Source organism: Desmodus rotundus, chromosome 7 (assembly GCF_022682495.2).
Source record: "Desmodus rotundus isolate HL8 chromosome 7, HLdesRot8A.1, whole genome shotgun sequence".
In the NCBI taxonomy this organism is placed as follows: Eukaryota; Metazoa; Chordata; class Mammalia; order Chiroptera; family Phyllostomidae; genus Desmodus; species Desmodus rotundus.
Window position 1 is genome coordinate 16411784 of NC_071393.1, and position 26615 is coordinate 16438398.

The 26615-nt window shown below is 41.5% G+C and overlaps 1 protein-coding gene and 1 long non-coding RNA gene across 6 annotated transcripts; one reads left to right on the forward strand and one right to left on the reverse strand.

The window, feature by feature from the left end:
• Window positions 1-63: 63 nt before the first annotated feature.
• LOC123480390 (uncharacterized) lies at window positions 64-20806 on the forward strand. Its single transcript, XR_006656384.2, has 4 exons — window positions 64-176; window positions 536-669; window positions 20095-20266; window positions 20669-20806. It is a non-coding gene; the product is annotated as an uncharacterized lncRNA (long non-coding RNA).
• On the reverse strand, window positions 13678-26491 carry HSCB (HscB mitochondrial iron-sulfur cluster cochaperone). 5 transcript variants are annotated; one of them, XR_006656383.2, is made up of 7 exons: window positions 26204-26491; window positions 25049-25145; window positions 24676-24765; window positions 23784-23928; window positions 23483-23530; window positions 14017-14125; window positions 13678-13818 (listed from the first exon to the last, which is right to left on the reverse strand). XR_006656383.2 is itself a non-coding variant. In XM_024567097.3 (6 exons), exons 1-6 carry the CDS (start codon window positions 26437-26439, stop codon window positions 13727-13729), a joined length of 708 nt encoding a protein of 235 aa, XP_024422865.1. In that variant the 5' UTR covers window positions 26440-26491; the 3' UTR covers window positions 13678-13726. The 5 variants fall into 5 exon arrangements, 4 of the variants coding, with proteins under 4 accessions (XP_024422865.1, XP_045056672.1, XP_024422866.1 ...); XM_024567097.3 differs by lacking the exon at window positions 14017-14125; XM_024567098.3 differs by lacking the exons at window positions 13678-13818; window positions 14017-14125 and adding an exon at window positions 21161-21297.
• Window positions 26492-26615: the final 124 nt, after the last annotated feature.

The window sequence follows — 26615 nt, forward strand, 5'->3', positions numbered from 1 at the left end:
ACGCCGGGATTTGTTGTGTGTGGAGAGCTACTGCCGCGAGGAATGACGGGAGTTGTAGTCCCCGTAGACTACAAACAAGATGGCTGCCTTGGCTCAGTAGGCTAAAGCCTGAGGATCGCTCTGTCCGGCGTTGAATATGACCTAGGTTGGAATCCTCGCTTCACAAGGCATGTAAAGTATGTAATCTCTTTATCTTAGATTTCTCAGTGGTAAAACTCGATAATAATAATACCTATCTTCATAGGGTTGATGGGAAAAGTAAATGAATTAAACATATAGAGCCCTTAGAACGCTTCTCAGCACACGGTACAGGTTCATTAAATATCAGCTATTAATTCTTTCTGTGTTTTAATGTAAATGAAGTTGGTGATGCCTTAGAGGGAACAACAGGGAGCGTCAGTAAAGACCACAGAGCGCTAGTGCGAAGCCTTCCAGTTTCTGCCGGGGCATCATCCAGAGACGCAGGCTCGCCAGAGGAGTTGGCAGAGTTGGTCAACCCCAGCCACTGATTACTCCTAACTTTTTTCCATCCCAGGGAATGGCTCCATCATCCAGTCTGAGTTGCTTGTGCCAACGTCAATGCCCATCAGCCAGAGGCTGCGACGAACATACCTATAATTGAAGAAAGATGTGTTTATTAATAGACTCCTTCCAGTGAGGGAGTCTCCAGTAAGTAGAACATTTTATAGGATTTGGGCTGTCGTAGGTAATTTGTGGGAAGGTTCAAGGAAACAGAGCTTTGTTCTAGAATTAATATTGTCAGGAAGCAGAGATAATCCTATGATTGGGTATCTTAGTCAATCTTTTCTAGAAGGTGTGAGGAATGAATTGGTAAGGAGGCAACAGTCCTTTATATTAGCCGGGATAGGGAGATATTTGGTTGTTTTTGTGTTTTAGACAATGTTCACATTTGTGTGTGTATTCAGACATAATTACAAAGTAGTCTTGTTTTTATCTTTAATTTTTTTTTTTTTTAATGCTCTGGCCAGCGTGGCTCAGATGTCTGGAGCATCATCCCATAAATGAAAGGTTGAGGGTTTGATTCCCCGTCAGAGCTCATGCCTTGGTTGCAGTTCCCATCCTCTGTCCCGGCTGGTACCATCCCCGTTCCCGGGGTGCGGGAGGCAACTAGTCGATGTTTCTCTCTCACATTGATGTTAATCTCTCACTTGCTCTCCCTTCCTCTCTAGAAGCAATGAAAAAATAAGCAATTACATTTTTACTTATTGATTGATTGATTTATAGAGAGGAAGGGAGAGAGAGAGAGGAGAGAACATCGACTTTTTAAAACAGATTTTATTTATTTATTTTTGGAGAAAGGGGAAAGGAGGGAGAGAGAGAGGGAGAGAAACATGGATGTGACAGAGAAACGTCGATCGGGTGGCCTCTGGTACGGACTCCCACCAGGCACTACTGAACTGCAACCAAGGCACGTGCCCTGACCAGGAATCTAATGGGCAACCTTTTGCTTTGCAACTGAGTCACACCAGTCGGACGTGGTGTTCCACTTATTTATGCCCTCATTGTGTGTACCCTGAACAAGGATCGAACCTGCAACCTTGGCATATCAGGACAACGCGCTAACCAACTGAGCTATTTGGCCAGGGCTGTGTTGCTTTTATCCTGATCCATCAAAGTCACATGTCATTCCTTGTTTGGTATTGACATTCCAGGAAATTGTTTTAATGGCAAGACACCAAATCCTACCCGATAGTACCAGGCCAGTTTCAGCTACCAAAATATGCTTTTCTCTTTTGAATCAAAAACCCAAGCATCATCCATGCCTCTTTTGTGTTCACCCCTGTATTTAATCAGTTAGCAAGTCCTATGGACTTAACTTGTGAAATGCTTCCAGATTATCTTTCTCCATTTCCATTGACCTCATAATGGCCTAAGAAAAAGATGAATGAACCCCTTTTGCCTAATGTAATATAATGGATTAGGTTTAAGTTTTCTTAGTGGCGTTTATAAACCTGTTTTGCCTCCCTTAGGCAAAACCTGCTTACCTCAACTAGATTTAAAAGATAGTCTCCTGGGGTCATTTCTACAAATGGCCACCTATTCCTCACTTAAAAAAATACCCTGCTAGCCCCAGCTGGGTAGCTCAGTTGGTTAGAGCACCGTGCCCACACACCAAAGTTGTGGTTTCAATCTCCAGTCCGGGCACATACAAGGGTCAGCCAATGAATGCATGGATGGTGGAACAACAAAAATAAGTGTTTTTTTTCTCTCTCTGTCTCACTGTCCCTAACTCTCTCTAAAATAAATGTTAAAATCCTTCTAGATGATGTTATACACACATATAAATATAAGGATATATTTATACAAAGGGAGTCCTATTCTATATATAATTCTGAAACTTCTTTTCTGTATTTCTTGAATGCCTATCCAGATTCATTCTTTCATTCACAGTTCTATAACAGGTTGCATATCTCTTACCAGGCAATGTACTAGAATTAATATTTATTAGGTACTTCCTACTTGTAGGTGCTCTTTGCTCAGGAAAAGTCAAGTATTACTTACGGTTACTCTAAATCAGATGTTTTTATTACTCCCATTTTACAGATAAGGAAAGTAAGGCAAGTTACGGTTCCCAACTCCCTCAGCTATAAGTAAAGGAGTTCAAGCCCATGTATGAGACTTTAGATCCCACCCCAGACTGCTAGGCTTTGCTCCATCTCATTGAATTCCCTGGAAAAATGAGCTTTGGTGCAATCAGGGAAAGCCTCACTACAGTGAGTGAGAGAGACTGTTTGGGGCTTCAGATCCCTGGAAGCAAAAGACAGGATTATTGTGCATTGTCTCCTGCCCTGGCCTAGGGAGAGTGGCTGCAGAACTTGACAGTGGCTACTAAGAGCATCTCTTCTTCTCAGTGACAGTACAGGCCTGCCTCTTTGAAGTGACTTCCAGTTCACCTCTCATGGGACTGGTGGGTCGGAGACATACAGACACTTAGAGAAACCCTTGCAGACTTCTTTCTCCTGGTGGCAAATTTTATTTTATCTTAAAAAACAACAACAACAGTGTTTTCTGGTTTTAAAACTAATATAGGGTCTTAGTAGAAAATTAGTGGAGGTAGTGATAAAAGTACAGAGAAGCAAATAAAAATTGCCTTAGTGCCATCCTGCAGGAAGCCCCATTGTTAAGAATATTCTTCAAGTGCTTTTTCTTATTTGTGGGTGCACACGTACATGCCTGTGCGCTAGATACACACTTAAGAGCTCTACATTCTCTCATTTTACTCTCACAACTGGACCACGGGTAGTCGTATGTGTCTACATAAAGACGATAAAACTAAGCTTAGATAGGGTAAGTAACTTGTCTACATAATTAATAGTCATTAGTTAATAGAGGTTAGCAAGAAACAATCTTGTCAGGATGTTCATACAAAATTATTAGGCTTCATTCCCCTAGGTAGAAAAGATACTAAACTGCCCTGGGCAGGTAGCTCAGTTGGTTAGAGCTTCGTCCTGATACACCAAGGTTGCGGGGTCTGTCTCCATTCAGGGCATACATGTTTCTCGTCTCTCTCTCCGTTCCTCTCTCTTTAAAATCAACCAATAAATAAACACAGGGGGAAAAAAGAAAGAAAAAAGAAAAGATACTAAACCAAACTATTGATGGCAAATAGCTGCGAGGAGTGGGGGAGCCATAAAATTTAAGCTTTATTCTTTTCCAATAAATATGTACTACTTTATAGTTAGATAAAGGATATTTTTAAAATAAACATGTTCAATATGATGAGGCACAATGGACTGAATGTTTGTGTCCCCTCCAAATTCATATGTGGAAATCCTAACCCCCAAATAGGAGGGGGGCCTCTGGGAGGTGAGTAGGTCATGAGGATGGAGCCCTCATGGAAGAGGGGGCCAGTCTCATAAAAGAGACTCTCCCAAAGGGGTCCCTTTTTCACCATGTGATGACACAGCAAAAAGATGCTCATGTATGAACTGGGAAATGGGCCATCACCTAACACTGAATCTGCTGGTGCCTCGATCTCAGACATCCCAGCCTCCAGAGTTGAGAAATGAATTTCTGTTGTTGATACCACCCAGTCTATGGTATTTGTTACAGAAGTCCAATGGACTAAGACACAACATTAAACACAAGGGACCAAAAGAAGAGTGGAGTGCCTGTGGACGCGCTTAGCATTCTATTCTGAGGAACAGCTCATGGTACGCTGGAGCAGACCAAGGACCTCTTACACTTGAGATGGACTATGGAACAGCACATACCGGAGGTGGAAGTCAAAGTCAAATGTAGTAGGACAGCCTCACTGAGCAACTTAGAGTGACAGCTGAACCCGAGGTGATGTCAACAGCAGCAAGTACCTGAGCTGGATTTCCAGGTGGAACTGAGGCAGACAGGCATCCTTAGCTGAGACACCAAGCAAGAGGTGGTTAAACCAGTCTTGGAACATCATCTCAGGTGGCTAATTCCAAACAAAAAACCAGTGAACAGTGTAATAAAGATATTATCTATGGGGAAAAAAAAAGGTCAAAAGAAGCAATCAGTGCCAGCCACAAACATTACTGAGCACTTACCGTATTACCAGGCACTGTACTGAGTGCACTCCTTCATAACCCTGTACTGGTATCACCACTTGCGGAATAAGAAACTAAGATTGAGAGAGGAGAAGGACTTACCCCAGGATCCCAGAGTTTGTAATGATGGTTCTGGCAAGATGTGACTAACTCCAAAGCCAGGCGTATCATCACTACTTTCCACAAATCAATAAAAATATTATTTCCTGCTGAGCACCCACAAAATGCATATTCAAGGGAAGATCCCTGTATTAGGCAGTGTTCTCCAGGAAAATGGAACCAACAGATATACAGAGATACACAGATGTAGCAAAGGGAGGTTTACAGTTGTGAGAATGCAAAATGCAGAGTTAATTTTTTAATATTTTAATTATTTTTAGAGAGGGGGAAGAGAGGGAGAGAAACATTGATTGGTTGCCTCTCACACGCCCCTAGCTGGGGAGCTGGCCCGCAACCCAGGCCTGTGCCCTGACCGGGAATCAAACCAGAATCTCTTGGTTCACAGGCTGGCACTCAATCCACTGAGCCACACTAGCCAGGGCAGTTTTCCTGTTTCTTGAGTCTCCTTTAATCTAGGTCCCTGTCTGCTTTCTTCCTTGTTAATTATTTGTTGACGCACTAGGTCATTTGGACACTGGCATTGTCATCATGGGCACTGTTGGTGGCGATGAGACATCTCCACATGGCTTCCCAGGTCTACATCAACCAGTGAGCCTGGAGTAGAAGAGGAAGGACATGGTAGCTACTACCACTTGCTTGGTAACCACAGTCCCAGTAGGTGGTAGTTAGCTTCCTCTGGTAAGCAAGTAGGACTTTGTAGAAGAACTAGGGATATCAGTATTCCCGTGACCCAATTCATTATCACTTGCCTGCTGGAGCCTCCTAGCTGGTCTCCTTGCTCTACTCTTGCCCCTCCAGCCCATTAGCCTCAGGACAGCCAGACATGTTTGTCCACCATGCAATCCTGATGTGCTGTTCCCCTGCCTTAAGTCATTCCATGACTCCCTACTACTCCTGGGAGAAGGTCCAACCACCTTAAGGCTCTGCATTCCTTCAGGATCCTTCCCCGTCCCATCTCCCCAGCTTCATCTCTTCCCATGCCCCACCTGATGTCTGTATCTAACAATTTGGATTTTCTTCAATTTTCTATGGAATTGCTCTCTATTCCTCTCTCTTACCTCAAAACTTGCATACATTAATTTTTCTCCCTGGTAACAACTGCTATCTTTTACATCCAAACAGACCTTTCCAGTATATCAAATGTTTGTGGTGCTTTTGGAGCCAGAAAAAAAGGAGGTATTGTAGATTGTAGACAATGACAAGCGTCCCTATTTTAAACTCTTGGAGTACCTTATAGAATATATTGTGCCAAGAGCAGTCTTGAAAATAGGAAGTTAGGGATTTTCACACGACTCTTTGGTGTTAACATCAATGAAAATGCCCACAGTGTTCCTTGGTTTCCTTGGTGCCCATGACTGGGGCAGAATAAATGGGCAGTTAGTTGGTCTGAGCAGGGGACCACCGCCCTTGTTTCCACATTGTCCCGAGGAACAATGGAGAGGCTCCAGTACACTCTCTTGGCTATTTATTACACTTTGTTCTCTCAGCTTTCACATATGTTTAAAAAAATAAAACTGGATTTATTAATAAAGTTTTACCCCTGCATTACATTGTGACTAGTCTACAATTTTCTTTATATTATTTCCACATGCAAAGTGTAACAGCATGCGTGTGCTGGCAGTGGTCCACCCCAGGGCAGGTATGCCCCTCCCTAACCACAATGCCCACTCATGGGTGGCAAGGAAATTTAATCAAAGGCAGCTGCCGCAAGTGCTTTAGCTCTCTCCAGTCTTCTGAACTCTAGAGGTTTCTGCTCATTAACAGTAGCAATGTTAGAATGAGCTTTTCATGGATAAGATGAGTAGTCTTTTAAGATACATAGATTAACTAGAATTACTAGAGGTGTTTCATCCCGATACTAAGAAGGTATAAAAATCTAGTGAGCCCTTCAACCTCCCACACTCAAGATGGCATCCCAGGTTCGATTCTTAAGTGGTCTTGTGCCCCCTACTGGTGAGGGGGTTGGGGGGGTGTTCTTGGTCATATCCTGACACTAGAATGCTTTTTCATTTGCCTCAGACGAACCTTATGTGTAAGGAGTTTTGGAGAAACAAAGAGAAACAGAGCTGTAACTTGAACATTCTAGAATAAGTTGTTTGGCTGTTTCCTGCTTGCTGAATGTTCTTACCAGAGGCAGATTTCTATGTGGAACTTGCTTTTATTAAAACCTGGTAGAACCAAAGGGTGAAAGAAGAAATCACAGGGGAAATTAGAAAATGCTTTGAGATGAATGAAAATGAAAATACATCATACTAAAACTTAGGGGATCCAGTAAAAGCATTGCCTAGGGGGAATTTATAGCTATAAACACCTATTTTAGAAAACAAGATCTCAAAATCAATAATCTAAAACTTCTACCATAAGAAACTAGAAGAGGAATAGAAAACTAAACCCAAAGCAAGCTGAATAAGGAAACAATTAAGATTAGAGCAGAAATAAATGCAATAGAGAGTAAAAAAAAAAAGAGAAAAATCAATGAAATAAAAAGTTTGTTCTTTGAAAAGATCAACACAATTGACAAACCTTTAGTGATACTTTTTAGTGATTCTTTCTGATTCACCAAAAGAATCAGGAAGTAGAGACACAAATTATTAAAATTAGGAATTAAAGAGGGAATTTTAAGTGAACATCATGTACAAATAAATGCCATCAAATTAGATAATAGATAAAATGGATAAATTCCTAGAAAAACACCAACAAAACTGATTTAAGAAGAAACAGAAATTCTGAATAGGCCTATAATAAGAGATTTAATTAGTAGTTTACAATCTTTCTGCGAAGAAAGACCAAGTCCATATGATTTCACCAGTGAAATTTATTGAATATTTAAAGAAAAAACAACAACAATCTTTCACAAGTTCTTCCGGAAAGTACAGGAGGGAAAATTTCTCAACCCATTCTGTGAGGCCAATTTTATCTCGATATCTGAACTAGACAAAGACATCATAAGGTAAGAAAACCACAGATCAATATCCCTTATGAATATAGATGCAAAAATCCTAACAAAATACTAGCAAGCCAAGTCCAACAACATATTTAAAACCAAATCCAATAACATACACACCATGACCACGTGGGATTTATTCCAGATAAGGCTGTTTCAACACTCAAAAATTAATAAATTTAACCACCATATCAACAGAATAAAGAAGAAAAATCATATGATCATCTCAATAGACAATTTGACAAAATTCAACACCTTTTTGTAATAAAAACACTCAACAAACTAGGAATAGAAGGGAAATACCTCAACCTGATAAAGGGCATCTATGGTAAAGCTACAGCTAACATATATCCAATAAGGGACTTATATCCAGAATATAGTTTTAAATTCTTATAACTCAAAGAGACAAATAATCTAGTGTTAAAATGGGCAAAGGATATGAATAGACATTTCTTCAAAAAAGATTTCCAGATGGCTAGTAAGTATATGAAAATACGCTCAACATCATTAGTGACAAATATGAATCAAAACTACAATGAGATACCACTTTACACATATTAGAATGGCTAAAATTAAAAAGACAGGCAATCATAAGTGTTGACAATGATATAGAGAAATTGGAACCCTCATACACTGCTAGTGAAATTAGGGAGTTCAGCCCCTCCTCAACCCCACCCCAAGCTGCAGCTCCTCTTCCTGGGTTTTCTGTCTTAGTCAAGACCCTCCCCATCCCCTAGTGCTCACACCAGAAACTGGAGGTTCCTTAACTCAGCCCTCAGCATATCCAGTTAGTGTCCAAGTCCTAATGATTCCATCTCCTAGAATGCTCTTGAGCCTGTTCACCCTGCCCCTTACCACAATGCTGCCTTAGTGCAGAAACCATCACCACTCAACTCTACCCAAGTGTCCCCAGATGGGTCTCCCTTTCTTTATTGTCTACACTGCTCCTCCTGACATGGCTGTGTCTTTCTTAATATGTCTCTGCCGCTTCCCCACTCCTGCCCTCACCCCACTGCAGTGAGACTCTTCGTTTGTACACATACCATTTCTCCTGCTTACCTACCTGAAAATGCCAAATGCCTTCTTATCTAACTTCAAGACTTAGCTCATAGGTGCAGCGTCCAGGAAGCCTCCGTGATTCTGCCCGTAACTGCTGGTTAGGGGCCTCTCATTTCTGCTCCCATCTCATTGTATGCTACCCACTAATATTTGCTGAAAAATATTATAAAAGTATTCAGTGTGCATTATTTTATATACTATTCACTCCTGACATCATATCCATACTTCCTCATGACTGAGGTTGATGCTACAGTTATTCACATTTTATAGATGAGAAAACTGAAATTTAACTGCTCAAAGGCACACGGGAGTAAGAGAAGTACCAGATGTTAAACCCAGTTCTGTGCTTTTATGAAATCTGCAGCATCACAAATATAATTAGTAACCTAACTTCTACTTCCTTCCCCAGTCCACCGGGTGAGCTGTTTCCTTTTTCACAGTTCGATTCTCACATCACCTCCTCTGCAAAGTCTGTCTGGCCCCTCTCCTTCCCCCAGCTGAGTTAGCTGTTTCTTGCTTGGTGCTTCCATGGGCCCTGGCAGCTCCAGGGAAACTTCCTGTTAAAGTCCCCCTTCCAATTTCTCTTGAAAAAAAAAATCAGGAGATTGTCAATATCGTGTCTGAATCTCAGCAAGGCAGCAATTACCAGAGTCAAGTGGTGTGTCGCCTTTTCTCCCCAGCTTTCAGATGAAGCTCCGCTTCTCCATTTCCTTGAAGACCCCACCCCTCTCTGATAGCATCCACTCCACTACCATCTCCTGTGTGTGCTTTCTGCCTGGAGCCCTAACGTCTCTGTCCTCTGATTTGTTTCCGAGTCTCTCTTGCCTCCAGACAGCCACCCCTGGAAAGGAAAAGATGGTGTCTTCCATTTTTTTTCCCCCATCTGGCTACATCTGCTATGTTCAACATGTCACCAAGTGACTGAACCAAGGAACTCTTTGTCAAAGCCAAACTGTAGGTCCAGGTCCCCTGCAGCCATTTATTTGTCACTTGCCACTGAACACAAGGTGTTGTAACTGCATTGTCAACTCAAAGAGCAGCATCTTCTTCTGTGGTGGCCAGAGACAGGAAAAACCCCTTTAGCAATGCAGGTGCTTTCCTCTTGGAATATTGATTGTTTTTATATAATTCCCTTGGCAATGATAGGACCTTCCCTTGGCTTCAGTGTAGAAATGAGTTAACAGCAGCTCTAAGATTGCACATCCTTAGGTCTACTTAGAAGGTTGGCCCTTGGTACCTGAGGACTTGTATCTGGAGACTGTTTCCCTATTCCCAGAACTGGTAAGAGTGGTCCTCTCTGCCTAAATTGTACAAACAATGTAGTTTACGTTGAAAACTTGTTTTCCTTTTGGGAGCCTGGAATTTTGGCACACGCTAAACAGAGGGTGTTTATGCTACCAGCTCCCAAGAATACTCTGGATACTGAGACTCTAAGGAGCTTCCCTTGCACTCAACACTTGCACGCACACATGTGTTGTCACGTCTTGTTGCTGGAGGAGCTAAATGTGTCCTGTGTCACTGTGTGACTCCACTGGGAGAGGACTTGGAAACTTGTGCCTGGTTTCCATCAAGTTTCACCTTATGTGCCTTTTCCATTTGTTGATTTAGCTTTGTCTTCTTTTTCTGTAACAAATCATAGCCATGAGTAGGACAATAAGAGTCCTGTGGGTGTTCCTAGTGAGTTGTTGAACCTGGGGGTGGTCTTGGGGACACCTGACACAGCTTCTTTATGCTTGTCTGAATCCCATTTCCCCTCTTCCTTGAAAGCTTCTTCCCTGGTTATTGTACCTGGGAGCCATCCCTCCCTAAGCCCAGTGAAACTGTATGCTCAGGCTTTGGAAACAGGGGCTCAGGTCAAATCCTGCCTCTGCTTGGCATGGTTCAGGCCCTGGCAAATGGGCCCTCTTGTAAAAGTTGTTTAATCCTCTTGGCTTGTACTTAATCTCAGTGGGTTCAGCCTTCCCAAGAGCACAGGCTTTACAGAGAGATCTAGGTTTCTATCCCAGCTCTTGACTGTCTTACCTCCTGGAAACTTGTTTCTTCATGTGCAAAACAAGTTGAATTGGGTTTAATTTGATGGAATCATGCAAAGTACTGCCTGGCACACAGTGATTGTACAGTAAATGGGAACTTTTATTATTGTTTCGGTTGTTGGTGTAAAAGTCCTCCCCGGAAGTAGGAAGCATCTAACTGTTCTGTGTATCTCTCCAGGGCTGAGTATTCTTTTACAAAAAGAATGCCTAAAACTTTGTTGAAAGGATCGTATGTCTTCTATAGTGGAAGACATGACTTTGTTGCCAAAATGAAAATAATATAAGTAGTCACTGTCATTTAAAAAAATCACATTTGAGTGCCTGCTGTGCCACTCACTGTGCTAAGTAATTTGCATAGATAATTTATTTCATGTAATCTTCACAACAACCCTGTAAAATAGGTACTGTCATTATTTTAAAGAAGAAATGAAGCTTGGCACAATAATGGACTCACAGCAAATAGGTGGCAGAGCCAGGATTAAAATCCAGGTGTATTAGTCAAGCTCAAGCTACAATAACAAAATACCATAGACTAGGTGGTTAAACAGCAGAAATGAATTTTCTGAGTCTGGAAGCTGAAGTCCAAGATCAAGGTGCCAACATGGTCAGTTTCAGTTTCCGGTGGCGGGGAGTCTCTTCCTGACTTGCACATGGCAGGCTTCTTTCTGGCTTTCTCACAGGGCCTTTCCCAAGGGCAAGAGAGTGAACAAGGGAGCTCTCTGGTGTCTTAAAATTTTTTTTAAAAAGTTGATTTTTAGAGAGAGAAAGGGTGAGAAAGAAACATGGACGTGTTGTTCCCCTTATTTATGCATTCATTGGTTGCTTTCTTGTATGTGCCCTGAGTGGGGATTGAACCCACAAACTTGATATATCAGGATGACACTGTAAACAACTGAGCTATCCCACTAGGGCTCTGGTATCTTCTCTTATAAGGGTACTGATCCTATAGGATCAGGGCTTTTTATGACCTTATTTAACCTTAATTACTTCCGTAGAGGTACCATCTCTAAATATAGCCACAATGGGGGGTGAGGGCTTCAACACAGGAAGTTTTGGGGTGGGGAACACACGTGGTCCATAACGCCATGCCTGTCTGACACCAGGCTGGACAGAATCTCAAATTAATGAAGACCTCTGATTTGTTCAGACACTGTATTAGGAATGATGTGGGGTTGGGAGGTGGGCGCTTAATTTGCTTCTCTGAGTCAGAAACGTTAATGCAAATAGGGCTGCTAACCTCTCAGCTGTCTAGAAGCATGCCTCCCTTAGGGCTTTGTCAGGGAACACTTTCAAGTGTTCCTGGCTTTAGGAGTCCAGCTACACTGAAGGGTTTAGACTAAAAGGGAAAGAATTTGGAAGAGGGGGAAAAAAGTAATCCCACTGACTTAGAAGTCATGACTCAGAAATAAAGTCTTTTTTCTTTATTCCCCATGTCAGAAATAATTTACTGGAAAGCCCAGTGACCTTTCCAGTTGAAGGCAACAGGTGAGGAATGTTTCTTTGAAGTTCCTCCAGAGATGTCATTTGAGACAACATTTATCTGAGTTCTTTTTTGTGGTCAGATTGTTTCGGTCCTGATCACTGTTCTGAAGAAGGAATGAAGGTTGTCTAGGGAAGTGTATCAAACATTCCTTTCATCTCCTCCTTTGCCGAAGAACCAAATTTAATCAGGACATTTGCTTGCACTGTAATGATTGACTTAAAAGACTCCCTGTGTGTTTTCCAACAAATAACTCATTCTCCTTGTAAACTGTGAGAGGCTGGAGATTGTACTGATATTCCCAAGTACCATTAAGCCAGACAGCTGCTGTGGTCCATTTTCCTTCAGAAGATCCGCAAGTCCTCAAATATTACTGAGTATAACTGGATCAGGATCCAGAAAATATAAATACTTAGACTAGCATGAGGAAGGATGCAAAGGAGCTGCAGTTGTAAGCTGTGGCTCAAAACCCTGAATTTTTACAATTAGAAACAAGCAACTCTCTACAAGAGTTTGAACAGTTTGCTGGAATTTTTAAATCAGAATTTTCTCTTTTAATCTTCTTTGATCCAGAGACTTAAAAAAAATGCTTTTTTCTTTCTGGAAATGAATCAAGAACTAAAACTGAATTTCCAAAGATCCAAAAGGGGAAGTGGAGTTGCTTCAGGTTGGGTTAGAAGAGCATGGAAATCAGGACAAGAAACTGTCAATTGTCCAAAGAACTTAAAAGTGCTCTGTCCCTAGGTGGAGCTGAAAATGTGGTCCGTGTTTATTTTTTATTTAAATTTTACTTATTTATTTTTAGAGGGGAAGGGAGAAAGAGACAGAGGGAGAGAAACATCAATGTGTGGTTGCCTCTTGTGTGCCCCCACTGGGGACCTGGCATGCAACCCGGGCATGTGCCCTGACTGGGAATTGAACCAGCAACCCCTTGATTCGCAGGCCAGCACTCAATCCTGAAAATGTGGTTAGTGTTTAATACCAGAGTGATTCTTGATAATATTAACTACATTTTGAAATGTAGGCCAAAGACTGGTAGGCAGCTTTGCATGGCTACCAAACAGGATGCCCGAAGGCCATGCTAACACGAGGACCATCTGTGAAGGAAGATGTGGTTCCAGGGCAAAGGCTGGCAAGCCAACGGCCAAACCTAGCTCAATGCCTGTTTTGTAAGTAAAGTGCTACAATGGCAAGTTGAGTAGTTACAACACAAAACACACGAAGCCTAAAATATTTACTACCTGGCCCTTTGCAGAAAAAATTTGCCAAACCCTTCCTCCAGGGCCTCGAGTGGGTCCATCCCCACCTCCTCATCCACTGGCCTAGCTGGGGGAATGGTGTATCAGCATCGCATGAAAGAATTGACCACTCAAACTCTAGCTGGGCTGTTTCTGCTGTCATGACAAACTTTGCCATCCATTTATGCTTGAGCCAGAGGTTTAATTAAGATGATACACACAGGTAAAGCATATCCAGTCTCAATTAGCAGAAGCCAGCCAAGAAATATACAAGAACTTTATTTTTAAAACTTTAAAACTAGCAACAATTAGAGGGGAATCTTCTTTAACTTGATCTTTTCTTCTACATTTGAAAAGTATCTCATCTTTGTTAAAATTTCCTTGGCTTTTTCAAAATCATCTGAAATAAACAGAGACATTAAGGTGAGACTTCATCTCAAGCAAGAATAAAGCTAAGTCTATTGACTAAAGCAGCTGGATTCAAGTTGAGTCCCAGCCTCTGGAGGGCTGATCAATTACTCAGTATGTCTGACCAAGAAACACCTGGATTATTAAGGGGCTGGGGGGTTTAACCAAAACAAGGCAAAAGCATGCTTACCCACTGGGTTCAGACTTTAAATAAGAGAAGCTGACTCTTCACAGCAGTTCCCAAGTAATAAACGGTTGTGTTTCCAGAGCTTTCCTGTATCACACGTGGTGGTCTCACCCTGAGGAGGACGGGGAAGAACTGCCTCTGTGCCTCAGTTCTGGGAATAAAGCCCCTAAACCGGTGGTTCTTGACTGAGGGTGATTTTGCGCCCACTGGGAGACATTTGGCAGTGTCCCGAGACAGTTTCGGTTGTCTCAACGGGGAAGGTGACACTGACATCTAGTGGAGAGAGTCCAGGGCTCTGCTAAACATCCGACAGCACAAGGGACAGCCCCTTCTGCCAAGAATTGTCTGGCCAACATGTGGGTAGTGCTGAGGTTGAGAAAGTCTGACTTAGATATATGTAAAACTAAAGGACATACTGTTATGTTCATATATGGTTAAAATTATCAAGAAAAGCAAGGAAATGATGAACACAAAATTCAGGAGCATGGTTACAGTGGAAGGCGGATGCAATTGCAAAGGGCCTACTGGGACTTGGAAGGCAGTGGACATGTTCTATATTTATTTTATTTTATTTTATTACTTTTGTATCTACAAAAACTCTTTTGTGACAAAAAACATGTAACATAAAATGTACCACTGTAACCACTTTTAAGTGTAGAGTTCAGTGGCATTAAGTACATTCACATGGTTGTGCAGCCCACACCACCACTCAGTCACAGAACTCTTCTCTCCTTGTAAACCCGAAACACTGTGCCCAGGAAGCAGAAACTCCTATTCCCCTCCTCCCCACCCCGTCACTCGACACCCGGAAACCTCCGTGCCACTTTGTCTCTGAGTATGACTACTCATGTACATGGAACCACACGGTACTTATCTTTTTACGACTAGTTTATTTTACTTAGCATAATATCCTTAAAGTTCATCCATGTAGTATGTATCAGAATGTCCTGCCTTTTTAAAGGCTGAATGATATTCCATTGTATACACACACACACACACACACACCATATTTTGTTTATCCATTCAACTATTGATGGATGGACACTTGGGGTGCTTCCACCTGTTAGCCATTGTGAAAAATCCTATGGACACAAGTGTCCACCAAAACTGTTCTTGACCAAACTCTAGCCAGGCTTCTCTGAGCTCTCTTCTTAACTAGGCCTTGATCTTGACCTATACTAACATACACTAACATAGCTTCTAATAGCTCAAGCCCATAACCCTAGGATGATCCTAGCTTCTCTTAAAGTGCCTACCTGAGTAAATTCAAGGCTGCCTCAAAATTTGCTATTTATTGCAGCCAACACTTGAAGACAGGGCCCCTATTTCCCAGGCTCTGTGGGAGGGTAGGAACCTAATTTCAGTAAGTGCCAGTTAGCAAACCCAGATGGGTTTCACATGGACCAAATCCCCTGTTCCTGCTTTCAGAATTTTTCACTTCCCTCCCTCTACTGAACCCCTGTGCACTACCACCCCCATTCCCTCATTCTCCCTTTAAAATGCCCAGTCACAAATTGAAGTTGAGTTTAGTTCACACTGGAGTTTTTTTTTTTTTAAGATTTTATTTATTTTATTTTTTAGAGAGGGGCAGGGAGAGGGAGAGAAACATCAATGTGTGGATGTCTCTTGCGTGCCCTCTACTGGGGACCTGGCCCACAACCCAGGCATGTGCCCTAGACTGGGAATCGAACCAGTGACCCTTTGATTCGCAGGCTAGCGCTCAATAACTGAGCCACACCAGCCAGGGCACACTGGACTCATTTCCCTATTGCAATAGTTATTACTGATAAAAGTCTGTACTTTGAACGCGTGGCTTTGTTTATCTTTGAAAATTATCCAGCACTGTGACTCGGATCTGGATTGAAAACACCATCGGGCCCATGGTTGTAACCACCAGACCTTTCAACAAGCAGAGACCTTGGTCTAACCTTTAGTCTGATGCTCATTTGGGTACCCTGTGGTGAGTCAAACTTCAGTTCCCCACGCAAACTTCTGTTAAAATACAGTGAGGACAGATTTGGATTCTTACGATACTGAGTATACTCTCTAAAGCTGGGCCAGAGTCCCAGGATTCTTTTGAAAGGTACCCCCTAGGCTAGAATTCTTCCTGGCTCCCTGTTTCCAGTGAGGACTGACTCCTGGGCTGGAGATTTTCTTCTTCCTGGCTCCCTGTAAGGCCTCTTTGTTCTCTCTGTTTGAGTCTGCTCCTCCACGGGAACTTCTCAGTCGACTGTAGCCTCCCTTCTCGAACTCCTGCTGACAGTCCGTCAAGGTGGTGCTCTGTCCATTTCTTAGATAGTATGACTTTACCTAGGAAATCTTGGAATTTCTGTGGTTTCTTTGAGAAACTTAAGATCTCCCCAAACTATCTCCTCCAAGACCTCTCCTTCCCATCACTCCTACTCCTTCTTCCTCCTTCACCACCTTCCATCTTCCCTTAAGCTCCCTTGCATCCTTTGCTATGTCCCCTTTCAAGACCCTACCTCCTCCACCCCTCTGTCCACCCTGCCAGACATTTCCCTTCCCACTCCCACCCCTCAACTCCCTATAGTTCCTGGAACATTGGGCTACGTGTCCCTATTGGGGGCTCTCAGGGGGCTCAAGCACCCCAAAAGCAATAACCTGAAGCTGAATAAGAAAAAATAAAAGCTTTTTGGAAACAGACATTCAGTCCACAGCCTACATAAGATTACATATCAAGACAAAAAACAAAACAAAACAAAAAAATTTTGAAGGTCTTTTCCAGAAATATTGGTGGAAAGCTTCAGCCCTTACATTGAGCAGGTAACCTTTAACTTTCTCCATTGCCAGAAACTCAATTTGGATAAATTTACAAAATGGAGCAAAACCAAGAACCACTCTATATGTAAACTAATGAGTTTTATATTACTCATTAGTTACTCATTATTACTCATTAATTTATGCCTGACTTCAGGCTAAATTCTTAGAATGAAAACCATAAGGTCTCTATTTGTATTGGCCAGTCTGTTATGTTTACATATATAAATGGTATTTGCCTACCTCCTGATGGTATATTACCAAATTAATTTATAAAACTCCTTAAAGGAGGTGTATCCTGCCCTGGCCAGTGTGACTCCTTTGGTTGGAGCGTCGTCCCCTGACTGAAAGGTTGAAGGTTCAGTCCCAGGTTTGGGTGAGTATGGGAGCTAACTAATTAATGCTTCTCTCTCACACCGATGTTTCTCTCTCTCCCTTCCTCACTCTCTAAAAGCAATGATAGAAAATGTCCTCAGGTGAGGATAAAAAAAAATAAAATTAAAAAAAAAAGGAAAAGAGTTGTATCCCAATTGGTTTAGAGCGAAATAAAATTTATATATATGAAATCTTCCCAAAATATCCAGAAATATAGGAACTAATTCAAGTGTTTTTCAGTTTCACATAATGTAGATAAATCTTTTTTGGTAAATAAGACTTAGTTTGATATTGTTGCTTTAATAAAATAGGTATGTCTTCAGAGTTACGAACAGTAAATATAATGCAAACAAACATTTTTATTCTACTTGGGTTTACCAGTCAAATAAACTAATATTATATTAGATATTTAAGGTTATAGAAATGATGAAATTGATATTACTCAAATTAAATTATTTTGAAAAACTATTTCAACAATAATTGTGAGGGGTATTTTTAGATTTTATTTTTATAGACAGAGTGAAAGGGAGGGAGAAGGAGAGGGAGAGAAACATTAATGTGAGGTTGCCTCTTATGCACCCCTCCAACTGGGGACCTGGGCTGCAACCCAGGCATGTGCCCTTACGAGGATTCAAACTGTGACCCCTTGGTTTGCAAGGTTGCACTCAATTCACTGAGCCAGGGCAATAATTGTGTTTTATAATTAGTCACCTAAAAGTCTTTTCCAAAATCTTTTTGGCAATTTACAGCCTTAGAGATATGCTAAGTTAAATAACAGATATTCATTAAGTATCTAATGTCTAAATAAGATGTAGTTCTAAAACATTCATTATTAAGCATTAGTTTAAGTTTATATACTTTGGCTTATTTTTATATGGTCTAGAGAAGCCAAAGATATTTGGGTCTGTTAATAAACAGGTTCTCACAAAAAAAATGTATTATAAAAAGCATATACCTCTAGAGATTATGAGATGGTAAATTAATAAAATTTGCTAATCTGCTTATAGAATTCTGGTATATAATAGTTCTCAATTGTCTGCTTCCCAGTTTTATCTGTAAAATAAAGATTACTAATGGTTAAATTTATAATCAATGTATAAAAACAAAACTACTACACACAGTAAGTGTGAAGGGAAACAACTTTGTATACAAAGTATGGAAGAAAAGTAGGATGTGTTTTTATATGAAAAGTACACAAGGAAAGGAGAAATGTGTTTCTGTTAAGATAAAGAGGAGAGTGGTTTTGTCCTAAAGTAGAATGTGAAAGAATTAAAGAGCTGGATAAAACCTGAATGGGTATTAAAAAATGTTGTATGTTTGTGGAAAAGGAAATGTTTATGTTGTGATGTCAAAGCTGGCTAAGATTAAGTGGATTTATATATAAAGTGTACTGATACAAAACCAGACTTCGGTTTTCTGTTAAAATTACAAAGTTTCTTGGATTATTGGTCTGCTCTTAAATAAAAGACTTTAAGAGGCATTTCTTTAGTTTTTGGAGACATGTATTCTGTGTCTTCTCAAAATAATTTCCTGTGCTTCATGTTGTCTTTATCGTGGTCTTGATTACTTAAGAGAACCAAGCCTTCTTACTGTTCAAAGAGCTAAGGCTTTTTTTCCCCCCTTGTTATCTCCTACATTTGCCTTTGAAATCTCTCATCACCACTTTGGTTAAATAGATAACTAAGTATTATTTCAAAATGAACTATGATCCTATTTAATTAAATTTTCAAATTTTTTGATATTCTTGACAACTTCCCTAATCAAGTTCTAAATAAAGTTGTCTTGAACGGAGTTTGAAGTTTCCAACAGAGCCCCTGGAAAACTTCAAAAGCATTGTTCTCTCACCTTATAAAATGAGATGTGAAACAAATTAGGTTTATTTGATATACTGAATTACATGGGAAGCAGTGTCAAAGAAGAGATACTTAACTTTCACTAGGTTTTATTTGTATTGGTAAAATGTTATTATTTCAGAAATTGTAAAATTCGTAGAAATTTGTCAATGCCATCACTATCCATAATATGTCTTGGTATAATATGATTAGTCCAGTTATTATTTTAAAATGTGCGTGTCACAGAAACAACCAAATTTCCTTGTCAGCTGTGTTATTTTTATAATGAACTTTCATCAGACCTTTAACTATGGTCACTTTAAGTCTTTTGCTATCCATAGATACACGTTTTATTCTAATGCTTTCCTAGAAGCTTCTGCAACCAGCTATAGGCCAGACTACTTGTATTTAACAAAAAGGGACTGTCTTGAAGACCCATGAAAAAGGACTGTGCCAGGTGCTCTGGGGAACAGGCTTCTGATGACATTGATTGAATGACTTTGAAATCGAACCAGTAAACTAAGTCAGGATTTCTAAAAGCCAATGGGTCCAAAAAACTGCTAACCTAAGATAAGCAGAACAAAATTAATTACATGGGATGGAGTTAACTGATAAATTATAGTCATTTAAAAATGACTGTAATTTTTTAAAAGATGTTATTTATTTATTTTAGAGAAAGGGGTGGGAGAGGGAAAGGGAGAGAAACATGGATGTGAGAGAGAAATGAAATATCAATTGGTTGCCTCTTGTACACACCCTGACCAGGGACCAAGCCTGCAACCTAGGCATGTGCCCTGACTGGGAATTGAACTGGCAACCTTTTACTCTGAGGGACAACACCCAACCAATGGAGCCTCACTGTTCAGGATGACTATAATTTTTAATATTTTTTTGTTTGAAATATTGCTGGCTCTTAAATGCCCTATTTTCCAGATATATATATAAAAAAAATCTCATTTCATTTTCTCTTAAGCTACCTCCTTTTCTCTCTGCCTAATCCCTCAAAAAATTGGAAACTATTATTGACTATTTCTTATTTTCATAGCAATATAGTTATTTGCATAGGTTTCATAAGAATCTGTCTTCTTTGTGATAGGAAAGAATTATGAAGGCTTTGATTGGAATGCCATATTTGAAAATGAAGAATAAAATCGGATATGACCAGACAATTTTAAGGAGCTAAGGTTGACTCTTTGCAGCCAATGCTTACAAAGTCCTCTTGAAAAAACTGGCCTGGCATCTGGCTTAAAGAGGTCTCAGCCTTACAGGTGAGTAAGTAAGGTAACTTCCTGCAGGCTCAGGAAGCAGGATATTTCAGGGACTTGGAGAAGACAGGAATTCACCCACTGAAGGTGATGCCTGATAGAGGATTCGTGGCTTGACTTCCTAGCCCTAATAGGCTTTTGAAGTCCAACCTGAGATTCCTTATAAAAAGTTCCATGAAGAAAACTTAAAAAGGCCTGTATGGTCAATTACCATTCTTGTTGGAGTTACATAAATAGTCAATCCAAATTTAATGAAACTAAAACTATTCTTTAAACAAGAAAAATCTTACTTTATCTTTGATTACAAAGGGGGGTGACTGTGGAGAGAAATTGTATGTTTCAGTGGAAAAGTGTAACACACCCTCGTGGGCTAACCTAATCTAGACTTGTTCATTGTCTTTGAAGCTTGATCTACCTGTAAACTGAACTGGATCCTGCCATCTTACACATTTTGCCAGTCCTTACCAAATTCTCAGTTCTTCTGGTTTCCTGCAATATCTGGCCACAGCTCTACAAACTGGTGTTTCCAGTTTTTCACCTCCCTCCTGACTTGGTGTCACTAAGAACTAAAACCTGACTGCCGAGATCCTTTTTGGGACTCAGGTTGTCTTGTAGTTGCCCCCTTCCTCCAGAATCGGAGAAAGCCCTGCAAGCTGCAGCCTGACGACTGAGAGCTACGGGTACATGGGCCACCCAGAAAGTCCGCCAGAACTGCGCATTCCATGCTCTGCTCTGGGAAGTAACCGTGATTGGGACAATGATACCTTTGCCATCACCACATTCAAACTACCAACCAGGAAGTCCATCAGATTGCTGTTGCCACCCTCATGTCACCATCTAAAAATGCTTAAGAGTTCAGTATTTTCTCAAGTGGCTTCACTCTTGACTCAGAACATGGGTTTATATTCTGCTCCAAGCAGTCATCTTTGTTTTTCTTTTTGTTTCCATAGAGATGCTCCTCATTAAATGCCTGATTGCTCACGTTATTCAACAAATGTCCTCAAATATCGTCTCAACAGATGCTTCAGCTAGTCCTTAATAAACAAAAGGCAATCAAATGAGAAATTGATTTACATTGTTCAGAGGAAAGAATATCTATTCTCGCTGTCCCTTTCTTACTGTTTGTTCTAGCCAACACGTGAAGATTGGACACCTGTCTCCCAGGCTCTGTGGGAGGGTAGGAGCCTAATTTTGTAAGTTCCAGTTAGCAAACCCAGATCTATTTCACATGGACCAACTTCCCCCCTTCCCACTTTTTGGAATTTTCCACTTCCCTGACTCTACTTAGCTCCTGGGCACCCCTCCCCTATTTCCTCATCCTCTCTTGAAAATGCCCAGTCACACAACAACAAAAAGTTTTTAAAAAGACAAACTGTAAAAATTAAAAATAAAATAAAACATCCAGTCACAAATCAAAGTTGAGTTTAGTTCATGCTGGACTCTTCCCTATTGCAATAATTTTTACTGATTCAAATCTTTATGCTTTAACTAGTATCTGGCTCTGTTTACCTTTGACAGTGCACAAATATCTTTTTGAGTCAATTCTTTAGGTATATACCCAAAAGTGGAGTTGCTGGATTGTATGGCAATTCTATTTTTAACTTTTTAGGGAATGCCACATTGTTTTCCTTAGTGGCTGCACTATTTTACATTCCCAACAACAGTACACAAGGGTTCCAACTTCTCATCCTTGCCAAAACATTTTATTTTCTGCATTTCTGAAATACTTCACAGTAGCCATCCTAACGTGTATGAGGTGGTATCTCACTGTGGTTTCGATTTTCATTTCCTTCATGATTAGTGATGTTGAGTACATCTTTAAGTGCTTATTGGCCATTTCTGTGTCTTGTTTGCATGTCTGTTTCTTAAGCTGGGTGGTGAGGACATAGGTGTTCTGTTGTTATACTTTAAATTGTACTTACACATTATTCTTTTTCAAAATTATATTTTGCAATTAAAAAATAAATAAAGCATACAAAAGCACAACAGGAGCTGAGGGTGGGCCCTGGTGGAACACAATCTGACCATCTTAGCCTGTGTGCTGGGTGACATGGGTTTCAGACACATGGGGTTCCTGTCTTTTTTTCTGGTAATCTCTATTTCTCATCAACTTTTTAGAGACCCTCCCTGTGCCTGCTTTTCAGAATCAACCCCTACAGTCTCTGCAAAGTAGGCAGCAAAGTACCTGCAAAGTAGGTAAGCCTATCCCCATGGCCTAGCTGGCTGTACTGGATTGGACATCTGGCTAAAGCTGGGCCAGTCAAATTCCCTCTCCCAGAAATCTAGGGGACTATATAGTCAGATGGTGAAAGGCCATCTGACTATTCTTATAAGGTAACAGACCAAGGAGGACTGAAGAGTTATCCAGTGGGAGAGGCCACTTAGGGCACTATATACCAGTAAAGGAGCAGATAGAAGTGGTTTTTAGAGAAGAGAGGATGGAATAAACTACAAGGGACAATGAGTCGAGGACCAGTCTTGGTTCCAGACTGCTTTTTGGTTCCCAGGTTCTGTCCCAGAAAAGCTCTTATCACACTGCACTATAATAATTGCTGGGACTTTCTCTTTGGATTCTGGGAGGTAGCCCCGATTCCTTACAATAATTTCCCTTTATCTAGGCTACCCTGAGTGGCTTTCTGCTTCTTGCATTAAAATGAACCCTATGCTAAAGGGCCATTATCTCTTAGTTAAGGGGTGACACCCGTCAGGAATGGATTGAAAGGTTTTTCTTGCTTAAAAACAGGTAGCAGTGAACATAGTCTCTTCACTCTGAGAGCCAGGACAGTGGGGATAAGGATGAACATTCCACATTTGTAATTTGGGCAGCACTCCGCTATGGGCTTCTCCTCCTGGGCCTTGCAGAAAACCGGGTGCGCAGGCCTTGTCCAAGGTCGAATGTGCAGCCTCGCCCTCAGAATCTACCTGTGTTGGCTTCAGCCCACATCCTTCATTCCATCTTTTCTTACTTGTTAAAGGGGAGTGAAAGGACCTTCTCTCATCTAATCTTTCACTGGCACATGATGACTTTTGGCACACAGCTTGTTTTTCCAGCAAGACTGTGAATTCTGAAGGCAAAAATGTGCACTCATCTGTATTTAGCACATCCCCATGTAACTATCATAGGATGGGTACATAATAGCTACTTATTGAATGGATGTTTGCACCTCAGTGCTTATAATTCTTTCCATATTTGAGAATGTCAAGAAATGAAGACAGTACCTTGTTCAAAAGCTCTGCTCACACTGTCAGTCAATTCTTGCTGTTTCGCTGAAAGAGAAAACAATTATCTTAATTTTTCCATTTAAATAGACTCGTAATATGAAGACAAGGCTGCATTCCAGAGAGGTAGGGATGTTAAAGCTCTAATCTCCAGACAAAACTGGTTTCAGTATACCCAAGAAAGAGATACTCCCTGAATCACTATGATGACCCATATGTATTCTTTACATTCATTTTTCACTTAAACAATGGAAATACACTCATAATAGTAAAATGCATTTGGTGCTATTTTATCTTTTACCTCTGACAATACATTCAATCTCTTTCATGGCAGCTTCACTCTGAGCCTCTGCAAGCTTTTCATTGATATCCATTATTTCCATGAGGAATTGCCTGTCCATTTCATAATCTGTTCCTTCAGGAATCTCTACTCCATGGAGTTTTAGCTGTTGGGGCACAAAGCAGGGGAAATAAGTTGTGTTCAAGAAACTATGGCCAACATCATAAATCCTACTCACCTTTCCAAGCAGAATACTACTCAGGGAACTCTTGAACTATCCTAATAATGAAAGTGTGAGGGTAGTGTGCTGGAAACTCAGACTGAGAAAGGAATGCTTGGACGGGATCCCTTTCTGCTACTTAGAAATGTGTGACCCTGAGAGAGCCATTCCTTCACTTGTGAGTTTGAACTAGATATTTGTAAAGATTCTATGAAATCCTAAAATTCTAAGGTACTCAGCTCTACCTTCCTCCCAACTCCCCCAATTTCCTTTCCTAAAAGCCGTCACCTTGAAATTTATAGGAAATGGTTTAAAAAAATGAAATTGGGCAAGTAAGATTTACAGAGAATATTCAGAGAAAAATACACTTATGTAATATCTTTGGGTCCCTGAATTGACTCAGGGCTCAAGCACTTCTCTGCTGAATACAGGGGGGCAGCAGGGGTATCCAACCCCCGGCCCACAGGCTGCATGTAGCTTGAGATGGCTATGAATGCGGCCCAACACAAAACTGTAAATTTAGTTAAAACATTATGAGATTTTTTGTGATTATGTGTCACAATGTATTTAATGTGTGGCCCAAGACAATTCTTCTTCCAGTGTGGCCCAGAGATGCCAAAAGGTTGGATACCCCTGCCTTAGTGCAATGGACACCAGGTAATCACTCATAGAAGGGTTGGGAAATCACCTTACAAGGTATAGTCCCCTACTCAGGGGGGCCAGAAGGGTCTTATAGGCGTCATTCACCAGGGTTGAATGCTTCTCTGAGAAGTCCTTTTCAGTCTGTAATGGAGAAGAAGACAGTCTTATTACCATCCAAGTCAGCCATCTTACGTTAACAATTTCATAAAGTACTGATGGGCAGAGACCTAAGGAAGTGGCCAAAATAGAACTGGTGTGGGATGAGCTGCATTTATCTTCAACGGATGGGTCCTAATTCTACAGGACACGTCCAGGGCCTGGCTGGCTGGGGTCCAGCTCTGTCTCGGAGAATCATATAACTACAAGGCCTCAGCCACCCACCCAGAATGCGTTTGGGTATGATTAAGGATGGCCAGTAGACTACCTGAGATCTCTGGCTGAAGAAATCTGGGTGGACAAGACGCTGTAGTTGCTGGTACCTATGCTGGAGCTTTGCAGTATCAACTCTGAAGGAACGGTTGCTAGAAGGAAATAGGGAGATAAAATTCATGTATCAAATATTTATAGATTTGTGTACTATGGGCCTGGTTCCTGTTCCCATGGGGGAATATGAAGTAAACATGCAGACAGGGATAGTTTCCAAAAATGGTAGGTGCTGTGAAGAAAAACAGAATAGGGTCAGAGAGAGTGGGAGATGCGGTAGACAAAGAGATGGCATTTGAGCTGCAACCTGAATGATAATGAAATCAAAGATCACAGGAGAGTCATCTAGACAGAGGAAACATGCTAGTTTGGCATCCCTGAGGACCTTAAAAGAGTTTTGTTACCGCACTGCATCGTAAGTGCTTAATGACAAGTGGGGGCAGATCCCAGAGGTAAAGGGAAGGGGCACTACCAAGTCCCATTACCAAATTTTTCCAAGGCCACGGTCCCTTCATCTGTCACCCAACTTGTTTTAATCCAATCCCTTTTGCTTTCTATTCCCAGAGCCTGCCCTATCTGATCAGTTTAGCTCTGCCCAAATTTCACCACCCCTCCAAGCTCCTCAACCTTCGGAAGAACAGGAAAAACACCTATTTCTCAGACTCTCTCCCTCCAATTCTCACGTTTCTCTTAGACTCCGCTCACCATATTGGTTTTTCCGTGTTTTTACTGCCTTATTTTGGGTAATACCTCAGTACTCCCTTCTTTAAAAGTTTCAACCCAACTTTAATTGTTCTGAACCCATCCCTCAACTCCTTTCTTTAAGGCTCTTCAAGTAACCCTTCCCTCAGGCCCCGCCCCTCAAGTCTCCCTCTCCGTAGCCTCCCACACTCAATTTCCTCTAACTTTATGGTCTGCAACTCCAGTCCTCCCTCCACTCGAGTCTCCACCCGTTGAGGGTCGCTATTCAATTTCCTCTTTAGCAGATCACACCCCATTCTCCCAAACCCCTTCCTTTTCCCTGGGTCTCTAGGGTTCCGCCCACCTATCTAACAGGTCCCACCTTCTTCCCCAGATCTGGTCCGCCTTTCCCTCTCGCACGACAGCTCCTTACATCTCTCTCGCCCTGCGCGTTTCCCCAAACCGCCTCCCGTACCATTCCATAAGGCTGAAGTGATCTCTAGTGGGGTCAGGTGGCTGCAGCGCCCGGCACTGTGGGCAGAAGAACCCGTCCCCCCGAATGAGGTCCCCTGGGCCGCCGCAGTTCCAACACTGGGGGGAGTTGTTTCCTTTCAGTGACGCAGCATTGCTGCTCAGCGGTCTCCTTCCGAGGACCCCTGTCTGCCAAAACCCCCAAACCCGGGGCAAGGCCCCGATTCTCCCACCCCACATCTGGACCGCGGCCTATTTCGGCGCGGCGAATAGGGAAGGGAAAACGGAGAGATTGTCGCCGACAAGATGAGTGCTGCTGATTGGCTGGAGAGCTGAGGGGCGGGATCACTCTCGGGAAACCTGGATTCTGAGTCCCGCTCTACGTTTTAAACTACAACTCCCAGCAAGCAGTGAGG